General features: G+C 34.3%; 1 protein-coding gene across 1 annotated transcript in view; it reads right to left on the bottom strand.

Moving 5' to 3' along the window:
* The window catches only part of LOC145734306 (semaphorin-2A-like), a 261,310-nt gene that overhangs the window by 53,428 nt on the left and 183,347 nt on the right, over nucleotides 1-24,535 (bottom strand). The window contains 1 exon segment of the mRNA XM_081987598.1: nucleotides 22,045-22,132. Coding sequence (XP_081843724.1) covers nucleotides 22,045-22,132 — 88 coding nt within the window.

Raw genomic sequence — 24,535 nt, 5'->3', positions numbered from 1 at the left:
TGTTAACAAAATAACAATCTGAAATAATCAATCGTCCACAAATCGTGTCCTCGCTTTTGTAAATGTGGCATTGAACACGTGTAAACAGTATTCAGTTCTTGATAGATTGTGGCATGCTGTAGCCCATTCGTTATTGAGGGGTGAGCAGGGACTCCTACCCTCAGGTGTAATTAGAATTATATCCAAAATGGCGGCCATTCATCACGCCCAGTTCGCTCTTGGCAATTACCGGTTTAAGTATTGGTAGTTTGTTATGGTGGAGCATTAAATGGTGTACCGATATTTCACTTGAATAAGTACCCCTCGATAAATGCATACATGTGTTTTAAAGGGTTGTATATTTCCATCCAAAAATAACAAAAAACAGGGATTTAATTGCAAATGCATAAAATGATATTAATAGGTAACGAACAGTTTGGAATAGAATACAAATATGCAATTAGCTGTTTTAATTGCATTATCTAATTGTAATGTGCGGTAAAGTAATAAATTTTTAATTCATTATGGGAAATTCAGCTTTATTAACATTTCTATGTGTATATTAATTAATCAGCAATATTATGAATGCGTAATTTGATTACATTTCCACTTCTGGCTGGAAATATGTAATTTAATAATATGTATGACTTGACTGGGTTTCTAAAGTTAAAAAATTACACTTGAGTTACAATTTTGCTAATAAATTCCACCCCAATGTTAGGGCGTTCCCTGTTTCGTTTCCAACAATAGCATTAGGGAATATTTGAAATTTCTTCCTGTCTAGGTATGCGAGAATGCATATATCGGTTAGCTATTCCCGACACAGCTCAGATTATTCCGAAATGGCATGATGTCCTGCATAAATAGATAAGATTTTTTTAGGGGTGCACTTTCTATTGTCATCCCACCCAGAATTCAATACCAAAGCAAATCTTCAAATTTTATATTCCGCTCACATAGCATGACTACAACAATTCTCCATTACGTGGCATGTGCATCCATCAATTTATGATCGCGATGTGTCACGTAGACGAGTTTCCGTAGGAATGTCAGAATTAGTTGGAAACTTAACTGGTTCAAAATGCCTCCGGGGAATCGAGACACAATTATTGTTTCTAACGTTACGAAGTTACTCTTTGGAATCCCAGGTGAAACCGCTAAACTCGAAAAGACAATTTGGCCGTGACGTTCTTTCTGGTGTTAAATCAAGTTAGGATATTAGGATAGTGTCTTCAATTTTAGTTCTAGTTGGTTGTTTTCTTAAAAAATCAATAGTGATGAAAAACAGTTGCAATTTGGTGTATTTATTTTTGAATAGAAAATACCTGAAAACTGAATACAATTCGATTTTTAATAAAACCCCGACAAATAATATAAATAGGCGGCAAAGCGGAAATTTAAAGCTCATAACGCGCACAAAAATATCGTAAAATAAAGCGCCTGCATCCGAGCCATACCATCCCCCGTTATAAATCTAGCATATTCTTTTATTAAATTCATATCCAAAGTCGCTGGCGAACATAATACGGTTTTATTTAGTGCTAGTTTTCCAGTAAAGCATTACATATTTAAATGGGATAGTCCGATAAAATGCTATTGATCGTAAACAAGCCTGGATTGGAACGAGTTTCGATGATAATCAAAAAAGCATTTTGGTTAAAGTCAGTCCCCTAAATCCATGTCATATTCGCGTTGAAGAAACGGGATACCTCCCTCGACATATTAATCCGAAAATAATGCAGGCAAACTTCAATTCTGTCGCACTTTACCGATAGGAAACTTCAGAAAAAGAAAGTTTGGAAATTTTACGAGCATCCGCAGCATCATATTGTAAACAAACACTGTAACGCGATATTGATATTGTTCTATCCCTGATGGTATGTGTTGAGGAAACCATTTTAAAAGTAATTCCATATCCCGGTTTTTAGGGGCACACATGCCCGAATTTATAACGTTGATGTTTGTTGATTTTAGCGTGAGTGTAATGTATCTTTTGAAAGCCAAAAAGAATTGAACTTTTGGGTTAACGTCCTGGGAATATATCATTGCCAGAAATCTGGCTTTACATAAGTTTTATTAATCTTATAAATCAGTAGTGAAACTCTGACAAGATTGGGGAAAACAAAGAAATAAAATCAACCGTAAAACGGGGGCGCTTTCCGATCGAGTAGCGACATATTTAGTTTTATATATAGATTTGGTTGTAAACAGAAGGAAACAGACGGACTAGCATATAAAAATCTAATACCATTAGCTTGAATGCACAAACTTTGTCGGCGCCAGTAAGGAAAGTTTCTAATACACGTGCACAGCAGACGGAAATCGTATTTTGCACTTCATGGGTTTAGGACAATAAACTGGAAAGTACAGTTTTTTTGGTCAAGTCCAATAAAGTTTCCAAATAAGTTGCACATTGTCTCTTATTGACTTATTATGTGGAAAACCTTAATTTTTATGTTCTACTCTACTAAGTTTTTTTACCATATTGTCAATTCTGTTTTCACTGAAATGTGTGGTTTGAAGCAACATTTGCCTTGTGTTGGAGGAAATATCAATAAAACAACACATCCTTGTGTAAAAGAATACTATTTGACAAGTTGATCTTTAGTGGCACCCTGTATAGCACAGTTTACAGAAATAGGTCAATAAGCAAGCTTTTAAGGGCCAAAAAATTATCTTGTATACAGGGTGAAGAATGTTTCAATGTCAAATTATTAGTAGCATTGTGTTGTCTTAACTTCTTTATTTTACATTTTATCAAAAAATTTCAAAAAACAAACCATTTTGTTATTTATGTTTTCTTTATTTCTAGATTGTTTATTAATTGTGATGAGTAAATTACAAATACTGTGTGTGTCATGATTATTATCATCCTGAAGATGAGATTTACTCAATTCTCCCTCACCTCCTAGTTGCATGATAATATTGTCACGTTAAGGGGTTGCTCAGACGAAGAAAACCACAGGTATACAGGTAAGCCGTTTTTATTTAAGATGAATCAACAAAAAGGTCTTACCCCCAGATTGCCAAGAAGGCGAGGATCATGACGTGAGGAGCGTCTGAAGGGTTTCGCGGAGGGCGCACGCTTACCGGGGGTGAATAGAACCCTAGACTAGTGTCCCAGGGCATTCACCACGCCGAATAAGACGCGTTGGTACTGTCAAAGGGAGATAAGTCGGTACGGCAACTAATGCTGCTCGCCCGTGCTATTTCCTTTGACAGGCTGATTACCGGGTGCTTGCACTTGGTTACCAACTGTTCCACTAAAAGCTACACAGATGGTAATCCCAGACTATCCCAGAGATCAGTAATCCGTACGTGCTTTTGGTACCGTATTTATACTCACATCATGACCCCAATTCTCCAATCTTGCTGACACACACATGGTACTGGGGGAGACCGGGGCAACTTAAGGTAACGGCACTTAGTGTAATGTCTATGTTACAATATCATCATAACTGGCATCAGATTCACCCTGACCATTCATTCTAATAATCTAGTAAATAAAGAAAATTTTAATAAATAAGCTTGAATAAAAATTCTATAATAGGGATGCCAAGTTATTTTTAAGGTAAATAACTAAACCTATCTAACTTACTTTCTACCTAAAAATCCTGCTTGATTTTTGCTCAAATTGACTTTTTTAGCTCTCTCAAACTCTCTGACAATCAACCACCATAAAAACAAAAAAAAACCTTTTTTCCCACCTTCTACCTCCACGTACCACCTTTTCCACCTCCTTTGAAGTTCATCAAGTAATACTATTAATTTTCTTAATAACTACACACAATCCTACTAAAACTAACTATAATGGTAAACACTTGACATCCCTACAAAAATGTACCTTTTCTATAAATTAAATAAATAAATTTTCTTTATTTTCTTGAAAAAAAATCCTTATTTTCAAGACAGCTCCTAACTACCAAATTACATCACTACAGTGTATTTTACATAGTAAATCAACTTGTTCTAATTTTTCAAATCCTCCAGAAAGAAACTCGAATAACACGCCAATCTTTATCGAATCTAATCCGCAGAGGGGTTAAATAAAAAAAAAACACAAACGAAAAAAACGCGGTTGTGATAAAAATTATTAATAGCGCATATTGGATTAAAAATGATGCTGAAATGATAAAGCACGTTTCCGCTGATATGAAATATGATTGATGTTAAAGTTCGTCAGGTCAATTCCTTTTCTGCTTTTCTCGTTCTGGTTATTCGGTCCCCCTGACTGGACGTTTAGGTCGCGCTGTGTTTTAATTATGGAGATTTAAAATTCAGCACTGACACAATATTTGCTTCAAATTAAAGCCCACCATGAAATTGATCCCGCAAAGTCAAGATTAAAATAATTATCCATTAGCTCTGTAAAACAAAAATATGACGCTTTAAATCTGCCTTCGGTAATGAGGTTTCCTAATTAAGCATTTAATAGCAAAATAAACCTATTAATAAGAATGTAGTATCTCCACAGCCTTTTCAGATTAACTTGTCAAATTTGTTATTAAATTGAGAGCAAGCTGGATTCCAATTAAAACTCTGAAATTGGTTTTAGAGTTATTTATTTGCGGACTGCATTGAGGTGGTGTCAAAAAGGACGTGATTGATTTTATGTGTTATTAAGTTGCAAGTTTAAGCACCAAAAAACACTGCCTAAGATATTGGTAATTTACTAATAGATATCAGGAATAATGCCTTTCAACGCATTTATTTCGAAAATAGGTTGCAAAAGTCAAACTCAAGTGAAACATTTTCCGGTAATGATCGCTAACATCCTAACGACTCGAATGTATCCCCACTGACTCATTAACCTAAATGTTTTCCGACAGGCCCTAAAATAAAGAAGGACCCCCGCAACTTTTTGGCCATTTTTGGTAATTACGAACTCGTCTGTATGCCCGTCAAGCTGTAATGCTCTCTGCTTTCGCGTACATGAGAGGGCTAAATATAATTTTGCTCCCTTCAAATCAGGGCAATCTGAAAGCTCTAATAAATTTTTCAAGTCACTCACTGATCTGGTTTTAGTAATTATTTAGTGGGGTATATGGATCAAAACTGATTACGACGGTTGGACAGGAGGTAGATAAAAGGTTTTTAATCGACATTGATATGAAATGTCGATTACATCAGTTTGATTGTGAAAAGGTCAAATTTGTACTGTTAGTAGTAGTCCATTAATATTTAAGCAAATTTGCTAACAAGAAATTGTCGATTTCTTGTTTACGAATTTCAATTGTTTGATGTTCTGTTCTGTATATAACTAACCTTTTTTCGTTTCTGGCAATATATTTAAATTTTAGTAGTTGTTAAAATACTTTTTTGCAAAAAGTAAATAATACTTCTGGAAAACTAATGAAAAGTTTTTCTCTCGTCTTCCATACCAAACTGGTTTGATAGCATCCAAAAACACAAAGCAAGGAAACTACTGCTTATCTAGTGAAGACGTCAGCAAACTATTTTATTTTTATAGTCTCCCCCAATCTGTACTGGGCGTCTTTAAATCGCCTGCCTTCCGGCCAGATACATATATTCTCCTCCAATCCGCCCATCCCCCGCCAATTTCGCTTTGTGTTATTGTTATAACTCCAACGTTCACTTTTACGTTCACATCTTCCCCTTTCAACCCTTCCTTGAACAATTTATCATTTCGGAAAGTCGGCGGTTTTTTCCCTGTGTCGGGTCATTTGTAATAGCCAGTACGTTTTCTGATCGTTGCATGTATCAATGTAAAACCTAATGAAAATGGCAGTTTTGTCAGGTCAGATTCGTGAAATTCGTTTTAATTTACAACGTTTTCGGTATCATGGGAGTAATCAATCTTTTTCACTTTTGCAGCCTTCAACTGTAAGTTTTCCCATTTCTTGTAAAAATTGGTTTGACGATAACGGTAATTGTTGTGCACGAAACGCAAACTTGATTGAGTTAGCTAACCTTTGAGGTTTTTAATTAAACCAATCTAAAATCTACACTTTACATTTATGGCAGAGTATGTGACGTAATAATCACTTTGGCAAGTATCTTAAAGTCACGTGACTGTTGTCAAAACTAACAAAGTTTACCTCAGTCCGGCTGTAGAGTTATAAAAGTGTCAGAAGTTTAATATCTCCTGCATGATGAAAACTTTACACCTTCATGGAAGAGTTTGTGACAGTTCTGACGTAATAATCAGTATGTAAAGTGTCTTAGAGTCACGTGACTATTATAATCAAGTAATAATCAGTATGTCACGTGTCTTAACGTCACGTCTCATAACTGTAACAATTTGCTTCAGTTAGGACGTGAAGCTATAAAGTGTCAAGGTACATCTCCTGCATGATCAAAGGCATAGTAATGTATTTTACAGCTTTATGGAAATGTTTTTGACATTTGTGACATGACAATCAGTATGTCAAGTGTCTAAGGGTCACGTGACTAATGTCATAACTATGAAAGTTTGCCTCAGTCAGGCTGTAGAGTTATAAAAGTGTTATAATTTTAATATCTCCTGAATGATCAAAGACATAATATACTTTACATCTACGTGGAAGAGTTTGTGACAGTTGTGACATAATAATCAGTATATAAAGTGTCTTAGAGTCACGTGACTATTGTCATACCTGTCAAAGTTTTAATAACTTGTAAATTATTAAAGGCTATAATGTACTTACAGCTTTATGAAAGTGTTTTTGACAGTTTAGATGTATCAATTAGTAGGTGGTATAAGAAGTCTTAGGGTCACGTGACTGATGTCATTTACATCAAAATTGGAAAACGTCCTGTCAAAATTGTTATTTTGACAATTTTGTATCACCTAAATTACAGTCTCATAACTGTAACAGTTTCCTTCAGTTAGGACGTGAAGCTATAAAGTGTCAAGGTATATCTCCTGCATGATCAAAGGCATAGTAATGTATTTTACAGCTTTATGGAAATGTTTTTGACATTTGTGACATGACAATCAGTATGTCAAGTGTCTAAGGGTCACGTGACTACTGTCATAACTGAGAAAGTTTGTCTCAGTCAGGACGTGGAGCTGTAAAGTGTCATGGTTTTCATATCTTCTTAATGATTACCTTATCAACTATTGTTTGACAATATTCTCAGTATTTTTTGTTAGTGATTGGTCAACCTTATCTATGTACTAACAGTCCAGTTGTGTTAACGTAATTAATATCTGGAAATTATTATCCAGAGAATTTAGGCTCAGTTTAACAGTATTCCAGATTAATGGCGTAAATGGATCAGTTAATTCCAGTTCGATACTTGTGTAGATATTGTTATAATGCAACATTTTGCCAAACAGTAAAAAACTAATAACAATACACGTGAAAGTTTTAAATCCTGAATATTAACTGGAACAGGCCATTCAATTTGCTTCCAATTATTTAATAATTTCATTATTACTACGTTAACCGTAATTAATAGAAATTAATAAACGTTACCATTCCGAACCAGTAGTAATTTGGATATTTGAGCAATTTGTGTGTAATAAAGTAAACTAAGTTTAGTACGAGGCAACGTTTTTAGAGCTAAACAGTCAAAGTTGACGTAGAGATAATAAAATAGCAGCGTTTAGCTCTTGAAGCTTTTGTTCTACCTGTATTATCTATCTATTGTTCTCCTTGAATTGGCAGATAAGAGGTGCTGTCAAAGAATCCCGCAGCGTGTGTATTATTCGCAAAGGATTATTCGCTCGCCGGAATCAATACGAAAAGGGATATCTCATCCAGACAGTGTGTGTTGACGGGCCAGGATAATTCGTCTAGTCAGCTGTTTTGATTTATCCTGTCCCTGGAATTTGCAAGCAATTTTGTGCTTTTTAACTGCAGTCGTTATGTTTTGATAAGCATACATTTGTTTGAATAGAAAAACAAAAAACTGCAAGCAGAGGTTTTTTAGTTTTATTAGACTGAAAACCTATCAACAGGCACACATATAAACTTAAGACAAAAAAATAATTTTGAATCTTTTTGCGGTATCTTTTACATAAAACTGAAACGAATGGGAGCAGTATCCAGAATTGTGGACATAACTTCCAAAGGAGAAACGGACTGCATGAGGGCGTGACACAAAGATAAATATGCCTTTAAAATAGCTAAATACGAACCAACTGTTGGGAAAGGGCTCTGGCGAATTCAATGGCTTGAATAATTTATTATTTGCACGCGTTGAACTGCTTCCTAGTCTTGCCAGTATATTTTTGTTCTGGCCACAAAAAAAATGACAAATTCAATGAGATAAGCTACACACAGAACAACAACGTATTAATTAATTTGCCCTAGGAAGCTATGATGGAGCTCCCTCTGTCTCATTAATAATAATATTTGTGTTTAATCGGGCAATATGATATTAATTGTAGCAATTACAGTTGTGGGCTGTAGTAATTAATTCCCCACGGGATAAAGCGATTGTGTGGTTGGAATTTGATGTATCTGAAAGATACTGGAAAAATGTGTTTTGAGTCTTGTATTACCAAAAAAAAACATTTTCTATTAGTTTTCTACTCGTGTTTTCTATATCAGTCCCGAACTAAAAGTCTGAATGTGCCCGAATTAGAAACGATCTGCGGTTCTTAAGGATAACAAAGACTGGCAGGCTGACAGAAACTGGAACGCACGAAACCCATGCAATTAGCAACGTTGTCTTGCACCCATTGTTGCTTAGTGAATCGGCACGTGACTGGAATCCAGAACTTAAGGAAAGCCAAAAATAAGAACCGAGGAAAGTTGCTTGTAAATATTTTGCACGTAATCTTTGTCCCCATAGAATTTAAATCATTTGGCAATATGTAAAATTTTTGGAGGCATTAAGGTAATCCTTTTGTATATGCCTGGAATAACTGGAAGGCGCCAAAGTAACGCGCGCTTTCCGGGTTATTGTATTAAACGCTCCTAATTTATTCTGGAGCCCTAGGGCGGTAAATTTGTTTTGCGCTCCTCCACGTATCGGCAACCACTCGGAAAGAGGCGAAAATTGAGGTTCGATATTAAAACGGGTAACTGCGTTAAATTAACCAGACCGACTTCAAAGGTGTCGGACCCATAATGCGAGCCATGTCTTCATCAAAGGTTTGGGCAAAACGACCAACTTTGAGTGTCGGAGCTTTTTGAGCACCGCCTGCTCGTTTAATTTGAAAGACATTTTTAATTAAGCACAAAGGACCGATCAATTATATCTTGGGTGTGTATTATTTTTCGACAAAGGGATCTCAGACCCTTATCTCATATGCAGATTTTCTCGATCAGGGTGTTTGAATCAATTAAAAGCTTTTCCAAATATTATACTTACTGTTCTTTTGCAAAGTTAACCCAACATATAGTCTTTTTAGTGACGAGTGTCGGTAATTAAAAATGTGATTTGGATTGATTGTCAAAATTCCTTTTTTTAAATTTCTCTGTAGCGTTTAGAGGTTTTTGGAACGTTCAAAATGGTTGTAAGGCTTTCTGGTAATTTAAAACAGTTATGGGAAGGTTTAAGACACTTCTAGAGGGCTCTGGTACTATTTAGAAGGTACTCAGTAGCATTTAGAGGTTTCTGACACTTTTAAAATGGTCCTAGAGGAATCTGACAATTTAAAACAGTTATGAGAAGGTTTAAGATACTTGCAGAGGGCTCTGGTACTTTTTAGAAGGTACTAAGTAGCATTTAGAAGTTTTTGAAACTTTCAAAATGGTCCTAGAGGAATCTGACAATTTAAAACAGTTATGAGAAGGTTTAAGATACTTGCAGAGGGCTCTGGTACTTTTTAGAAGGTACTAAGTAGCATTTAGAGGTTTATGGAACTTTCAAAATGGTTCTAAAGGCCTCTGACAATTTAAAACAATTGTGAGAAGGTTTAAGACACTTGTAGAGGGCTCTGGTACGATTTAGAAGGTTTACAGTAGCATTTAGAAGTTTTTGAAACTTTTAAAATGGTTCTAAAGGCCTCTGACAATTTAAAACACCTATGAGAAGGTTTAAGATACTTGCAGAGGGCTCTGGTACTTTTTAGAAGGTACTCAGTAGCATTTAGAGGTTTCTGATACTTTCAAAATGGTTCTAAAGGCCTCTGACAATTTAAAACAGTTGTGAGAAGGTTTAAGACACTTGTAGAGGGCTCTGGTACTATTTAGAAGGTTTACAGTAGCATTTAGAAGTTTTTGAAAGTTTTAAAATGGTTCTAAAGGCCTCTGACAATTTAAAACACCTATGAGAAGGTTTAAGATACTTGCAGAGAGCTCTGGTACTTTTTAGAAGGTACTCAGTAGCATTTAGAGGTTTCTGATACTTTCAAAATGGTTCTAAAGGCCTCTGACAATTTAAAACAGTTGTGAGAAGGTTTAAGACACTTGTAGAGGGCTCTGGTACTATTTAGAAGGTTCACAGTAGCATTTAGAAGTTTTTGAAACTTTCAAAATGGTCCTAGAGGAATCTGACAATCTAAAACAGTTATGAGAAGATTTAAGATACTTGCAGAGGGCTCTGGTATTTTTTAGAAGGTACTCAGTAGCATTTAGAAGACTCTGACACTTTCAAAATGCTTCTAGAGTTATGGAGGTTTAAGATTTAGAACACTGGTACTTCTTAGAAGGTTTACAGTTGCATTTAAATGTTTATGGAACTTTCAAAATGGTTGTACAAACCTGTGACAATTTAAAACATTGCATGTTATGCGAAGGTTTAATGGATGATTTTTAGTACTTTTTTGAAGGTTTTCAATAGCATTCTTGCCACTTTCAAAATGGTTCTAGAGTCCCCCTGACAATAACTTAATAACAGTCAGAAATCACTGAACTGAGCTTAAAAAATTATCGGGGGTAATTGCACAAGTGCATAAAAATTACCGATAATTTTGCGTGAAAACTTGTTATCTCTTAACTGCATGAGTTTATTTTCATATTTTTTTGGCGAAAGAGCCCGACACCGAAGGTGGAGGGCTGTTTTAGAAAAAAATATGAAAATGACCGAATGCAGTTTGCAAAGATAACAAGTTTGAACGCAGAATTATCAGGTCATTTTTAAGGCACGAATGTAATTTTGGGGAATATTTCCCGAATAAAGAAAATGTTTTGGTTTTGCTGCAACTATAGATTGCTCAATGGAACTCAATGAGCAAGTTCCAAACCGTTTATTAATTTTTGTTGACATCGCGTTTGACATTTTTTGGTTATAAAAAGTCAAAAAAATGCGCATGGACAACAATTAGTGTACTAGCAATAGGCTCTACAACAATGCAGTCGTTATAGATACGTACAGTGCAATTATCGAAATGCAATTATCACTTTAGAATGCAATTATCGCTGTCATTCTGGTGAAAATGCACTGCTCATATGGGACATTTAACACATGAGGGAAATATTCGCAGAAATTCTGATTGAAAAACAAAAAGTAAAATCTCCGTTAATGAAAACGACATCCATCAAAACAAAGGTGTAAAAAAATGAATCCTCAAATCATACCTAGATTAAATTGTTCACTTGTTCACTTTATTATGCTCAGCCATTATACCTACATTCGCCTTTGTTAAATATCTAGGTGCTAAAACTCAGCTGGTTTTCATTCGCGCCATGCGCTCTCATTGTTCTCCCGGCCCTATTGTTATCCCTTTTACCCTTTTTTGCACTTGAGATGAACACGTCTACATGAAGAGTGGCAGTGACGTACCGCCATAGACGCGACCGGGAAAACTCGTGTTCAAAAGGCTGGAAAACTGCCGTATTTAAATATTTACAGCGCAGCATTTTTCCCGGAATTTTGTGCATCGTTTAAGACATGCTGTTCTTAGTAACTTTCCTAAAACCAAAATGTCAGTCACTTGGGGTTGATTTCCCCCCCTAATTTTACTAGTTTTATCGTGAGGTAATTTGGACTTGTTTTCGTTTGACATTTATTTGAAATGCGTGACTACCGACCCCAATATAGCGCCACTCTAACATTGATACCTTTCTTATTTATTTTGAACGCCAAGGGGAAATACAATTTCAGCGTGTCAGCCCGTCAATTTGGTTGTTATTGTTTGCTTTTCATATTCGGTAAAAAAATGGAAACGTACAAAAACAATCTTTAAATTCGCTTCAGAAAGTGCAGCTCTAAACGAAAAATCTCTAATACGATTATTGCAGTAATTACGACATCCTGACCATTCCAGTAACCTATCCCGGAAAAATTCAATAACCGCATCAACGGACAAAAAGTGAACTTACGTGAGGGCCGAACCAGATAAAGTTTTCTATTTGATGTACGGAAGGAGAGATACGGAACGTAACGACGCTAATTCCGTTAGTCTCGTAGGGTGTAATTGGTAACCCTATACGGCATTGTATTCCTTTTTGGGTTTTAGGGAGAAATGCAATAAGCATCAACGATGAGGAATATCAAATGAAGTCGGCAAATTGTGTGGATGTACCGCGTTTGTTTGTTTTCTAAACGTATTCGCTGGATGTGAATGAGTTTGATTTGAAGACTCGTTTTTTATAGGTCACTCCAGTTTTTGAATGAATTTATTGATGGAAGCTAAATTCTGAAGATCTTTCTTTTTCAAGTAAATGGAAAAGAAAACACGTTTTATTTCAGATAATGACATACAACAAAGTAACAGCTAGGTAACTTTAACACCAATACATTTTTCATGTCAACTGACCAAAACAAGATCAGAAACCTCAGCAGGAAACTATATTGAGTTTTGAGTCTAATATTTTAAATTTACAAATTTTTTTCAAATTTTTTGTTTTACCGTTTGATTGCGTTTGGTTTTTGTACTTATTTCACCTAACTTAAGGTTCTTTGGTATAAATATGCCCTTTGCTGTGCATTAGAGGAACCCTTATGAAACAAAATAAAAATTTGCTAAAATTGCACTTTTGACAAAAATTGAATTTTTATACTTTTCAAAAAATTGTAGCTCTTTTATTTAAATTCGCTGAAAATTCGTACCAACGCCATTCGAAAAATCATAAAAAATACTAGGAAACAAGTTAAAAATGGCCTCTCTAGCTCATCATGTTACCGAGATATTGAATTTCATTCTGTAAATTTTTTTGAAAAGTGAAAAATTTTAAAATGTTTTTCTTTTTCCTTATTTCACCTAATATAATGTCGTTTGGTGTAAATATGCTTTTTTTGGTGTAAATCAAAAAATTGCAAAAATTTTGTAAACGATGAACGAAAACGAAGAACATATTAAATAATATTAATATACAAATAAAATAATTGCAGTAATACAAATTAATTTGGTTGCACTGTTTTAACCTCATTTACCGTGAAGAAAGAAACAAAGGTTGAAAAAACCTAAAGAATAAGAAAAGAAATAAGGTATAGTGTAAGAATCTAAAAAGGAAAATATGCTAAGCTAGAATATTGCAAACACTCATTTTTTTTCCATTCTTCCTTGAATTTCCCTTAAGTTTCTATTAACTAATTTTATTTAACTGTTTTCAAAAGAAGTTTATTGTGACATTTTCAATAACAACAATTTGAATTAATAACAACTTGCTTGAAAAGTTTGCTGATTTTTTCTTTTTCTGATTGATATGGATACTTTGACTGAAAATGTCAATTTTAGCTTGAAAAAACGTGGAAAATTTCGTATTGTTAATATCTGTGCTTACATTTGTTCAGCTAATCTAAAATAAAAATATGAACTAGTCTGAATGGCTTAAACCAAAACGAAAGCAATCCAATTAAGAATCCTGAGGACATTACACTATGCGCGTCAGTGCTTCAGAGGTTAATCTGATCGTTATATCGGTTAGAACGATAAGAGTTAAGGGGCTATTTTTTAAATTAAGTAAATTAGGTTCGGGTTTTCTCCTTAGACTTAATTGTGTTTTTGTATATCTGATTAAAAACTCCAGGAAAGTTAATTAGTGGACTTAATCCCGCGGAGGTGGTTTTAGGTGCAGTAAACAGAAAAATGGCGACTAATTTGGGTTTAAGTGCTGCAGATTTGGGGGTAATTAAATTTCCATCTAAAACAGTTGATTTGAGACGCGAGTGCCATCAATCACGGGGCGCAAATTCAGCGTATTCGTGTCTTGAGTGCTTCCGACCAAAATTTAATATAATAATCCCCGACGTACTTTCGAACTTTGACGCTACACCGAGCCCTCTATATTCGCCATATTAAAAGCTATCTGTCATCTAACGGAGAGAAACTGAGAACGTCAATTAAGCAAGCTAATTGAGACAAACGCGTCTTTAATTATTCAACCAAAACCGCGTTAGTCAAGATTATGGATCAGCGCCGGAAGTTGGACTAACCTATAATTGCGTTGGGCGAAATATTGGTCAGCGTTTAATGAGATTTTGATAAGCGCAGCTACGGCAACGTTCCGTAGGCGACATACTTTAGCACTGTCATAGCTACGGTTTTGCGAATGATCGATAACAATATATCATTTCGGCTTTTCCCCTTCCTGACTAATGGATTTCGGTTAATCGGTCAGACCGATGATAGCAATGAACACTGTTAATGAAAAAAATCACTTTTTTGCTTTAGACCTAGACATAAATCGATTAATTCGTTTTACGACTAAATCAGTCACGTGACTAATTTAAGAACTTTACGTGGTGGAATATCTGAATGACAGAAATCTCGGTCTCGTCATTGGTCAATTTGTTCATCAAAAATCACGTGATGTTATAATGAAACATCAGTTCATCAAATATATTAATTAGTTTATCGAATAATTTTCACACTTCACGTCACGTGACCTTTGTGCAGTGTTGGAGTAGGAGAATACCAAGCGAAAAAACACAAATATACTATAAATCATCAGGGAATTAAATAAATAATATTTCTCACTGGGTCCCATGATAATGTAGAAATAGTGCAGTGGAAAGTTTAATAGAGCAGTTTGGTGCACTCTGTCACTTTTTGTCTTGTAACTCCTTAAGAAAGCCCTTAAATGTCAAAACACTTTAATACAATCTTGTAGAGGATGAAATTTCCTACAACTTTCATTACTTACATTTTTTTTGTAACTCCTCAAATAACGGAGCTACGCTCAGTCTAAATATAGTTGTTCAAAAAAAGCAGTTTGGAGCATCTTGTCACTTTTTGCCTTGCCTTTAAAGGTCACGTGAACCTTTTTTAACGTCAAAACGAATTCCTGAAGGTCACGTGACTGTTTGTTAAATGTCAAAATAATTATTGAATGGTCTAAGTTTAAATGGTTGGTTTTTTAAAGTCACGTGAATCTTTTAAGGGTAGAAACGGTCCCGTTACGATTATTAATCAACAAATTTAATTTTAAGGGTTAAGTATCTCTTTTTTAACGTTAAAACGGAATCTTAAATGTCACGTGACCGTTTCTAAGTTTAAGCGGATATTTTTTAAAATCATGTAATGCTTTTAAGTTTAAAAATGAAATTCATAATATAACGTGGTTCTTTTAAGTTTAAAAATGGAATACATAATGTCACGTGACAGTTTTAAATGTCAAAATTTTATTTGAATGGTTACGTGACCGTTTTTCAGCTTAAAGTGATATTTTTAAAAATCATGTGACTTATTTTTAAAGTCAAAACGAATCCTGAAGGTCACGTGACATTTTAAAGATTAAAAATGAAATTCCTAATGTCACGTGACAGTTTTAAATGTCAAAATGTTATTTGAATGGTTACGTGACTGTTTTTCAGTTTAAAGTGATATTTTTAAAAATCACGTGACTTATTTTTAAAGTCAAAACAAATCTTGTAGGTCACGTGACATTTTAAAGATTAAAAATGAAATTTATAACGGCACGTGACAGTTTTAAATGTCAAAATGTTATTTGAATGGTTACGTGACTGTTTTTCAGTTTAAAGTGATATTTTTAGTCACTTGACTATTTTTAACCATCAAACTTAATTTTAGGGATCACTTGACTTATTTTTAAAGTCGAAACGAATCCTGAAGGTCACGTGACAATTTAAAGATTAAAAATGAAATTCATAATGTCACGTGACAGTTTTAAATGTCAAAATGTTATATATGTATATATGTATGATATTTTTAAAGTCACGTGACTATTTTTAACCATCAAACTTCACTTCACTTATTTTTAAAGTCAAAGCGAATCCTCAATGTCACGTGACTTTTTTAAGATTAAAAAGAAAATTCATAATGTATTAAGTATAAAATTTAGCATCCGGCGGTGAATGATTTAAATCCAGCACTGGTCTCGTGACTTATAGTCTATTTGAAAATCACAGGTCACGTGATTATTTTTGATATGTAGCAATACAACAATTCAGATACTCAAAACGCTAGGTTGCCACCTCAACCGTTAGGGATTCAATTCAATGAAAATTCCTAAAAAATGCCAATACCTTTATGTGAGTATTTTCTTTCTTTAAATTCGCTTAAAACAACAATTCCCCTCAAAGAGACGTACAAAAACAAAACCAAATTACCAGAAAGCACCTAAATATTTTATCCCCACCGCAAAACTCGACTAATTCGATCAAAAAAACGTGTCTGCCTGAATTCGTGACACTGTTCGAATTAACGTCGCGCTCTGGTAAAGATCGTGACTAGACTAAGCCTGTCAAATCAAAAAAAAAACATCCTTAAATAAAATGCACCCCGCGTGTTTTAACGTTTCCTATCCGAACAATCTTAAACAATTCCCAAATCGAATAAAGTATGAAATGTCCACATCTGATATAGCCGTGAAATATATGGCAACGACGGAAAAACCGAATTAAACTGTCGTTTATAAAACGGGACTGAGCCGGGCACTTGGCGCAATCAATTTCAGTCATGTCACATTCTGACGTTTCGTACACTCTTGTTCCCTTCTAATCGCTTATCAGGATCGGCAAAGACTATTTGAAAGGGTACGATAAGCTTGTTAAATCAAACTTGAACGCGGGACCGATGGGTGTTTCCCTGAAAACTTCCTGTGCTGGTTTTTACGGTTCGCGCGGATGTTTTGGGGGAGGTTTATGTCGAGCATGAAATAACTGGCTGGTTGCATGTTTAGATTGCATTTTTAATTATTCAGGAACATATCACAAGAAAGTTGTTACGATTAAAGTTGTTACGGTTAAATATCTTTTAAAAATTGGATTTGGAAATTGTTATTGTCAAAGGACGACTTACCAACTGTAAAATTTACCAAATCTCTCCCTAAAAAACTCGTTGAGTGTTACCAGCTGGATTATGTCGCTTTCCCTAACATGTCATTCGAAACCCTTTTATCTAAACCGTTTATTCAGCTGAAGGCTTGCTGCTAACCAGGTCTCCTTAATAAGATTACTGTAAGAAGAATAAAGAGTGATTTTCCGCAACGCAACACAGTACATTACCGTGGCAAGAGGTTTAAATCTATTGTTAACACCCCCATAGAAACGTGAGCATTTTAAAAGTTCCCCCTGTAGTTCGTTAGTGCATTCTGTGTTGTTAATGGTTAATGGTATTGGTGAGGGGGGGGTGTGTTTCTTAATTGTTGCTATTCCAGCAATTTAATAAACATTTTAATTAAAACCTATTGTGTTTAGACAGTTAACTCATCCTGAAATGCCAGACAAGGAGACAGGAATGCAGTATTGTTTACTTGGAATTAGATTCTTAACAATAAGTTTCTGGCTAAGTTAGATAACTTAGATAATTAGCTATAGTTAGCTAAGTTAGAGTTAGGTTCTTTAACTGAGGTACCTCTCTTACAATAAATTGAACTGAAATTGAAAAAACATGTTAAATAAATCACACAACAAAACCAAATTGATGTGTATTTAATGCTGAGTAAATTTACAAAAGGAAATAAATAAGCATTCTATATCACAAAACCAAGTTCTTAAAACACCAACAATTCTGTTATAAGTTAAAACACTGCTTTACGATTTAATAGTCTCCAGGATACACACATTGCCTTTCCTTTCTTGCAAATTTTATGGAATAATTCTTGAAACGTGGGTATTGGGCTGTTAATGACTCGTTTGAATGCACCTATTTGTGATGTTCTTTCCAGATAATTTAAATTGAATGTGGTTGTTGTTCCCAAGCCAAAGTTTGATTGGAACTTTCCGTCTTTGTTTACCCCCAAATGTTGCAAGTTTTCCAGTTTGGTGAAGAAAAATCTTAAATTCTACGAAGGTCTCGCAATAACAACACTAATTAATAAACTTAAACAACCCTAAATTAAGTTTTTATTTCTTCTGTTTGTCGTTTTTGGTGTTTTTCAACTTTTTAAAATTCCTGACCTCAAAATGTTTAGTCGACTGTCAGTTGGGACTATGCTCTATGTTGCCACATCTTCCACGAGCAGATGTGTACATTTTTGGTCAAAAATGTATTTTTGGCATTTGTTGTGGCACAGCAAAGGGCATATTTGTACCAAAGAACCTTAAATGAGGTGAAATAAGCACAAAAAAGGTAATTTTTCTTTCAATTTGTATGGGGGGTCAATCACAAACTACGACTTGCAAGTCAAATAACAATTTAAGGGAAGAAAATAAAAAAAATAAAAAATTGTGTTGAAAAAAGGTGGGTTTCATTTACCTAAATAATTCTGCCCTTCTTTACGTGGCGACATTGTAAAAGACTATGCTAAAACCCTTGTTAGGTGGAGCGTTTGTGCTCCACGCTCCGTCAACCACCCTGTAAGCTTCATGGTTCGTTGAATCTACAGGGAGAGTTATAAGCGCATCACGGAGAAAGGCGGCTTTTAAGGGTTTGAATTACTGAAAAATTTTTCACTGCATGATTTCGTTACCCTTAAGGTTAACTAGGAATGAGTTAGTTGGGGTTTTAGAGGTCAGCGAAACAAACGAAACCTCTATAGAATCCACGCTTAATTTAACCCACCGAGCGCCATAAAAAGAACACCGTGAGCTATTACCCCACAAAAGTAAAGGAAACAAAACGTTTCCTCAGAAAAAGGAAACTTTCATAACCGTGGAAAATTTATTTTTAAGTTCAACTAGAAATTCGCGTTGTTTTATTAGGAGTTTCACGTCGTTCGTGTTTCCGTTCCTGTCAGAAATTCACTTTCTTTTAAGGTCACTGAATCTATTAGCAAACAATTTATCATTTCCACAACACGGCGTTGTAGTATTAAATAACGGGGTTGCTTTTGTGTCGCTATTGCACCAAGTATTGTGTGTTTATATTTAGATGAGATAAGGTGAAATATAATACCGACTCGATTTTTGTGTTGCTTAATCCGCATTATTAATGGCGTTTTAATTTTCGTTTCGTTTTAGTTTTTAAGAAAAGTTTAGTGAACGTGAAATCATTACTTTTGTACTAACATGAAAAGGATTTAATTAATTTTTAATTTTTAATAAATTGTTTTTGATGAAAAATCCATAAGGTAAACTTTAGCACAGTGAGTAATTTGTGATTTCAGCTTGCTGCTTTTTCTTGACCAATTACAAACTACCCTAATACACATAACCTAGTAAATTCACAGACACAACGCTTATAGGCGATTCATTGAAACTGAATTGCCTCATTTCCGCATTCTCGTTAGGTATACAGCCTAAAAAACCTGCACATGCATATAAAACAAGCTGCAAAAATCCAGCACGTCGGCAGGAGTAAATGGGGCAACACAATATCCACCTAATTTATCGGAAAACGCTCGCCTACGGCTAGTTTTCAACCATATACGAACACCCTGCAATATGTATAGTTTTCGGTATGAGCTTTTTGATTATCCATGTGTAGTTGTCCCAAAAAGCCTTCCCAAAATTATTTTTTGTCAAAAGTATGTAATTTTTACAAGAACATAAAAAATACAGTAAGTGTGTTAGTTACCAAATTGAGTTTTTGTCAAAAACACTTCCTCTAGCATTTATATGAAAATGTATAATAAATTTCACACTTGAGTTGCATCTATTGTGAATTATCAATTAAATAATACGGTTGAATTAAACCCACTGGAAATTAACAAAAACATCAATATAAAATAATTATTATAGCAAAAATACATTTCTCAACTGTGTTAATTCTTTTGCATACATTTTGAAAATCTAACCAGCATTTTTAATGCTACGTTGAAGCGTCAAATTAGCATGTGCCTCCGGACTCATTGCCTGGAAAATCCACGAATATTATTCATGGATAAACTAGTAAATTTCAGCTACTCTCTATATTTAAACTCGACCGATGGATATATGGAAATTATGATATAATTCAAATCCGAATTGAATTATTAACTCTCGCCCATTTGAACCGCTGTAAAATTGACAATTTCTATTAGGAATTTTAGTTACGAAAGTTACAACTTTATATGCATAATGTAAATTATTTACAATTCCAAAAAACAAAAGTTGCTAGAAATGCTTCTAGGTTTTATTTTAGGTTATTTGAGTACATTTTATAGGAAAATTTCGGCTTTCTGTTAGACAGATACTTGGAAAACATTAAACAGTGCTGTAGCACCAAGCGACCCTAATTCAAAACTTTTTATTTCATATTTATTCAGCAATGGCTGTTCGAACTAACTTATCGCTCCCCATTTTTCGCCATATGGAATATCTCCTATTCAGACATAAAAAGCGTAAATAAGAAATTCTATGCCATATAAAAATCGTTTATTTCCAGTGTGAGAAGTTCGTAAATATTTAATGCCTTATTATCAAAGCTATTTCCAACGAAAAGGACTTGATAACCGAGATTCTGTTTCGGTTCATTCTGCCATCCAAATTTTTTCTGTTGGAAGGTTTTTGTTCCGGCCAATTTAAAGGAGCAAATAACAACTGCAGGGTATACACTCGGAGCGAATAAAAAAAAACAGAGCCGGTCCTTTTGTAGTTGGTGCTATTAATTAAAAGAGCTATCACGTTCTCTAACTTTTTTTTTTATATCCACGGAGCCTGCTGCAATTAAAAACCATAAATTGATCGTTGAATATTTAAAAGGCGTAGCAGGACTCTATAAGCCGGGGGTTCACATTTTACTGCTTAGCTTTTCCGTAATTAATTCGATAATAATTCACTTCAACATTCACCACCGTAGTACGTTTAATGCATATCGGATATTAGCTAAAGTTATTACAGAAAAAGATAAGTAAACTTACTTTTATTTATAAAAAGCAAAATACTTTACTTTTAAAAGTTCCTGAGCTAATTGACTGTTGAACTCACCGCATTCCAGCACTGTTATAATTGCAGTTTTCTTCTAATTAAAACGACTTTTTGGTGGTTTCTATAAAGGAAATTTACTCTAAATGTCACTAACTTTACTTTGTACATTTTATTAATTAATATGGTCATAAGGAATACATTCAAATATTTTTGTGATCTTCATGAAATCAGTGGCATAAACGAATTTTCGTTCGACAAAAGTGCTTTTTTTTACTTATTTCACTTAATTTGAGGAGCTTTGATATAAATATGCCTTTTTTTGTGCATTGGAAGTCTTCTGGAGAAAAATAAAAAATTGCCAAAATTTCAAGCCAGTTGTAGAAGGCTCTGGAAATTTTCAGAAATCAAAAGCAGCACAGGAAACCTGTCAGTTTGGCAACTACTTATTAACAAAAAAAATCCACTTTTTTTGGTAAACCATGTTAGAAAAATCGAACTAAAACTCCACTGTTAAACCGTGATTTAATTAAATTTCATCGTTATCGTCGAAACCTTAAATTTTCCAAGCTAATAACAAAAATAATAAATCTTGCAGGAGTTTAAAGCTTCCCCAGGAACAATAAAAAAACCGAATCGCTTGATAAATTAAATGAACACAAAAGAAATTGAGAGTCGCTGAAGCACAAGGTAGACTAAGGATTTAATTAAAAAGCAGTTAGGCTTTCAGGACCATAAATTATGAATGTGTTAATTAAACTACTCGTTTGAAATTCTTCTCCTAAAAACTGCAATTTATTTATCGTCAAGAAGTTGAACCAAATTGAATGAATAAATTATATACAAAAAAACCGTTCAAAAATAATAAAAGGACACATAATATACATCGCATGTCGCCGCCAGATGTCACCTCACAATGCCATTTTAAAATGAGGGTGGAAGGTTGAAAAATTTACATAAATGGTGTAGGGTGCGCGAGTTCAGTGGGCACATAAATCGTTTTAAGGATAATTTTCGTTTTAATGTTACATACAGCGTAACCGTCGGTGATGGACGCATTCAGTTTAGCATCCAGAAACTTAATGGGTTACTTACATTGCACCGACGTATAGGGCGTCCCTTTTCACGTCCATGTGGAACGTGCGGTAGTAATTTGAACCACACGAGAATTCACGAACATGATCTAGAAAAAAAAGAGGAAAATTAGTATTGAAAAACAAGCAGAATATCAAAATGCACATCTAATTTTGAAAATTACAATTCCTCCTTCCTCTTCTTACTAAATTAAGCCCAATTTTGAAACAAATGTTGTGTTTCCTAACAAAATAGTATATTTCATTACCAGTACCAAATAAGGATTTCCATTTCTGGACGAGTAATGAACGATATTTTTTATTATACTTAGGTACCTGAAATCAACATAAACAAAAAATATCGCAAAAAATTATTAAGAAAATCGGGAATATTTATTTTTATTTTTAAAACAGTAAAAATGTAAGTACATACAACTCAAATTAACAAAAAAAATACAAGTAGGTAATTCTAAGAAAATTAATTTTGGACAGAACCGTTATTATTAATAGTAATATTTATTGTACAATTCGTATTATTGTTGAAGCTCAATCCCTTTTGCATTTCTTTTTGAGTGTTCGTGTGTGCTTTGGTTCTCTTGATTGACTGTTACAGATGTTGTAGTTTCCAAGTTACAAGGGCTAAACAACTTCCGTGATACTTCAATTTTTCTTTGTATGGACTCTTCTATATATCCTTCTGCTACATTGGAAGAAAGCCATCCTCCGTGTCTTTTCAAAGTGAGCAAATCACCGCCGTTTTCCACCAACATGGTTGCCGAAGAGCGCCTTAGCCCATGTCCGGTATATTCTTCGGGATTTTTTAGTTTTAGGTATTTTGCAACAAGTTATGGAATTCCACTGATACTATGGCACCCAACATGTTGAGCGTAACATCTTTGGTTTCGGTATGCAACAAATAATCTTCTACTCTCCATATGTTTAGGGCGGAGATCTGCGTATTTACGGTAAATTGTACAGGGATCGAATTTGCAATTTTCATTGGTAATGGTAAAACTTCTTGACCTGTGAGTTTTTCCATCTCGTAAGAACACGACAAGGAAACGCCCATTATCTTCCACATCATCTAAACTCAAACGTATTAAATCATCTCATCACTAAAATTACTTTTGCTAGTAGATATTCTCCATCTGAAGCTTCACATAAAAATTTGGTTACTTGTTCTGCTGTAAGAATCTTGGATTTCTTTGGTATATATCCTACAGCTTGTCGTTTCAAAAAAGCAATTGTTTTTGGATATTGATGGTGAGTATTTTCTTTTATTGCCAAACAACTCTTTAACATAGAGAATCGACTCCATAAAGTGGAGGATTTCATAGTGTTGGCTTTTTCAGAAAAATATACTAAAAGAATATCGTCACTCACAATTTTGATTCGTTTCTGAGTCCGCCATTCGGTAAAACTGTTATATTCTTGTTCATATCTCAACCTGGATTTCACTGGTAATAAATCTGCACTCACTTCTGCCACTCGTTGTAAGATATTTTCGGGAATATCCCGATTTTCTTCACAATCTGAATTCATTTTTGCAAAATGTAATAAGTACATAAATACTTAATTTTCACTGACAGAAAATAAAATTTGTCATTAATAAATAAATCGTTGCTATAGACACATTACTCGTTTCTTTTTTTTCTTCGGGTTGCCATAGGATATCTAGTATCATGGTTATCTATGTTTATTATTAAGCGCACGGAAAGAGGGATCGGGAAAAAATTTCCGTGCGCTGTTCCGAAAATGTCATATTTACTGTATTTTATAAACAGTTGAAAATGTAGTATTTTCTGTTAAGTATAATAAAAAGCATTTTACTGTACCAGTCTTGATTAAATATTAACATTTATAAAAGTAAAATTAACTGATTGACAAATAATCCCCTTTGACATCAAATTAACACTCCACTTTTAGTATCCGGGAGAATTGATAATAATTATCAGTCTCTGTCATTGAATTTTATTAACAAATTAAGCGTGGAAATGGGCGCGTAAAATTCAACGAAAACAGGGTAGTTTGATTAGTTCTGTACGTCGATTGCCGTTGTAATGCTCGCAATAGAAAATGATTAATGGGCGATTTGAATGAACTATGAACGAAGAATGCGAGTTTTATGCCATTTTGGAGGAGATATCGAGCTCTCGATATGAAGCACCGACGACGGTTATGGCGTTTGCTGTTTGCAAATGGGATTGTTAAGCTTCAATGAGTTTGGGCTTACTATGTCAAAACCCCAACTTGACAGAAAATTAACGAGTATTGATTCAAAAACAAACAGGAAATTAAAAATGTTCAGTTTTTAGAAGCGTAAAAAGTTCAGCAGATTAAAACAATTTAAAATTCCAAATTAGCATAACTTGAGGGAAAGTTTTTGGTATGCTGAGTTTGCACTTTACAAGTTTCCTCGCGGTTGGCAAGTTTCTTCAGAACATAATTTCAAAGTTAATAGTTATTTTGCTTATTTGGGTAACAACGGAAATAATTAGTGGATTTAACGCCGG

Source organism: Ips typographus, linkage group LG9 (assembly GCF_016097725.1).
Source record: "Ips typographus isolate SLU linkage group LG9, UJ_Ityp_2.0, whole genome shotgun sequence".
Taxonomy (NCBI): domain Eukaryota; kingdom Metazoa; phylum Arthropoda; class Insecta; order Coleoptera; family Curculionidae; genus Ips; species Ips typographus.
This window is presented reverse-complemented; position numbering and strand designations above follow the sequence as displayed.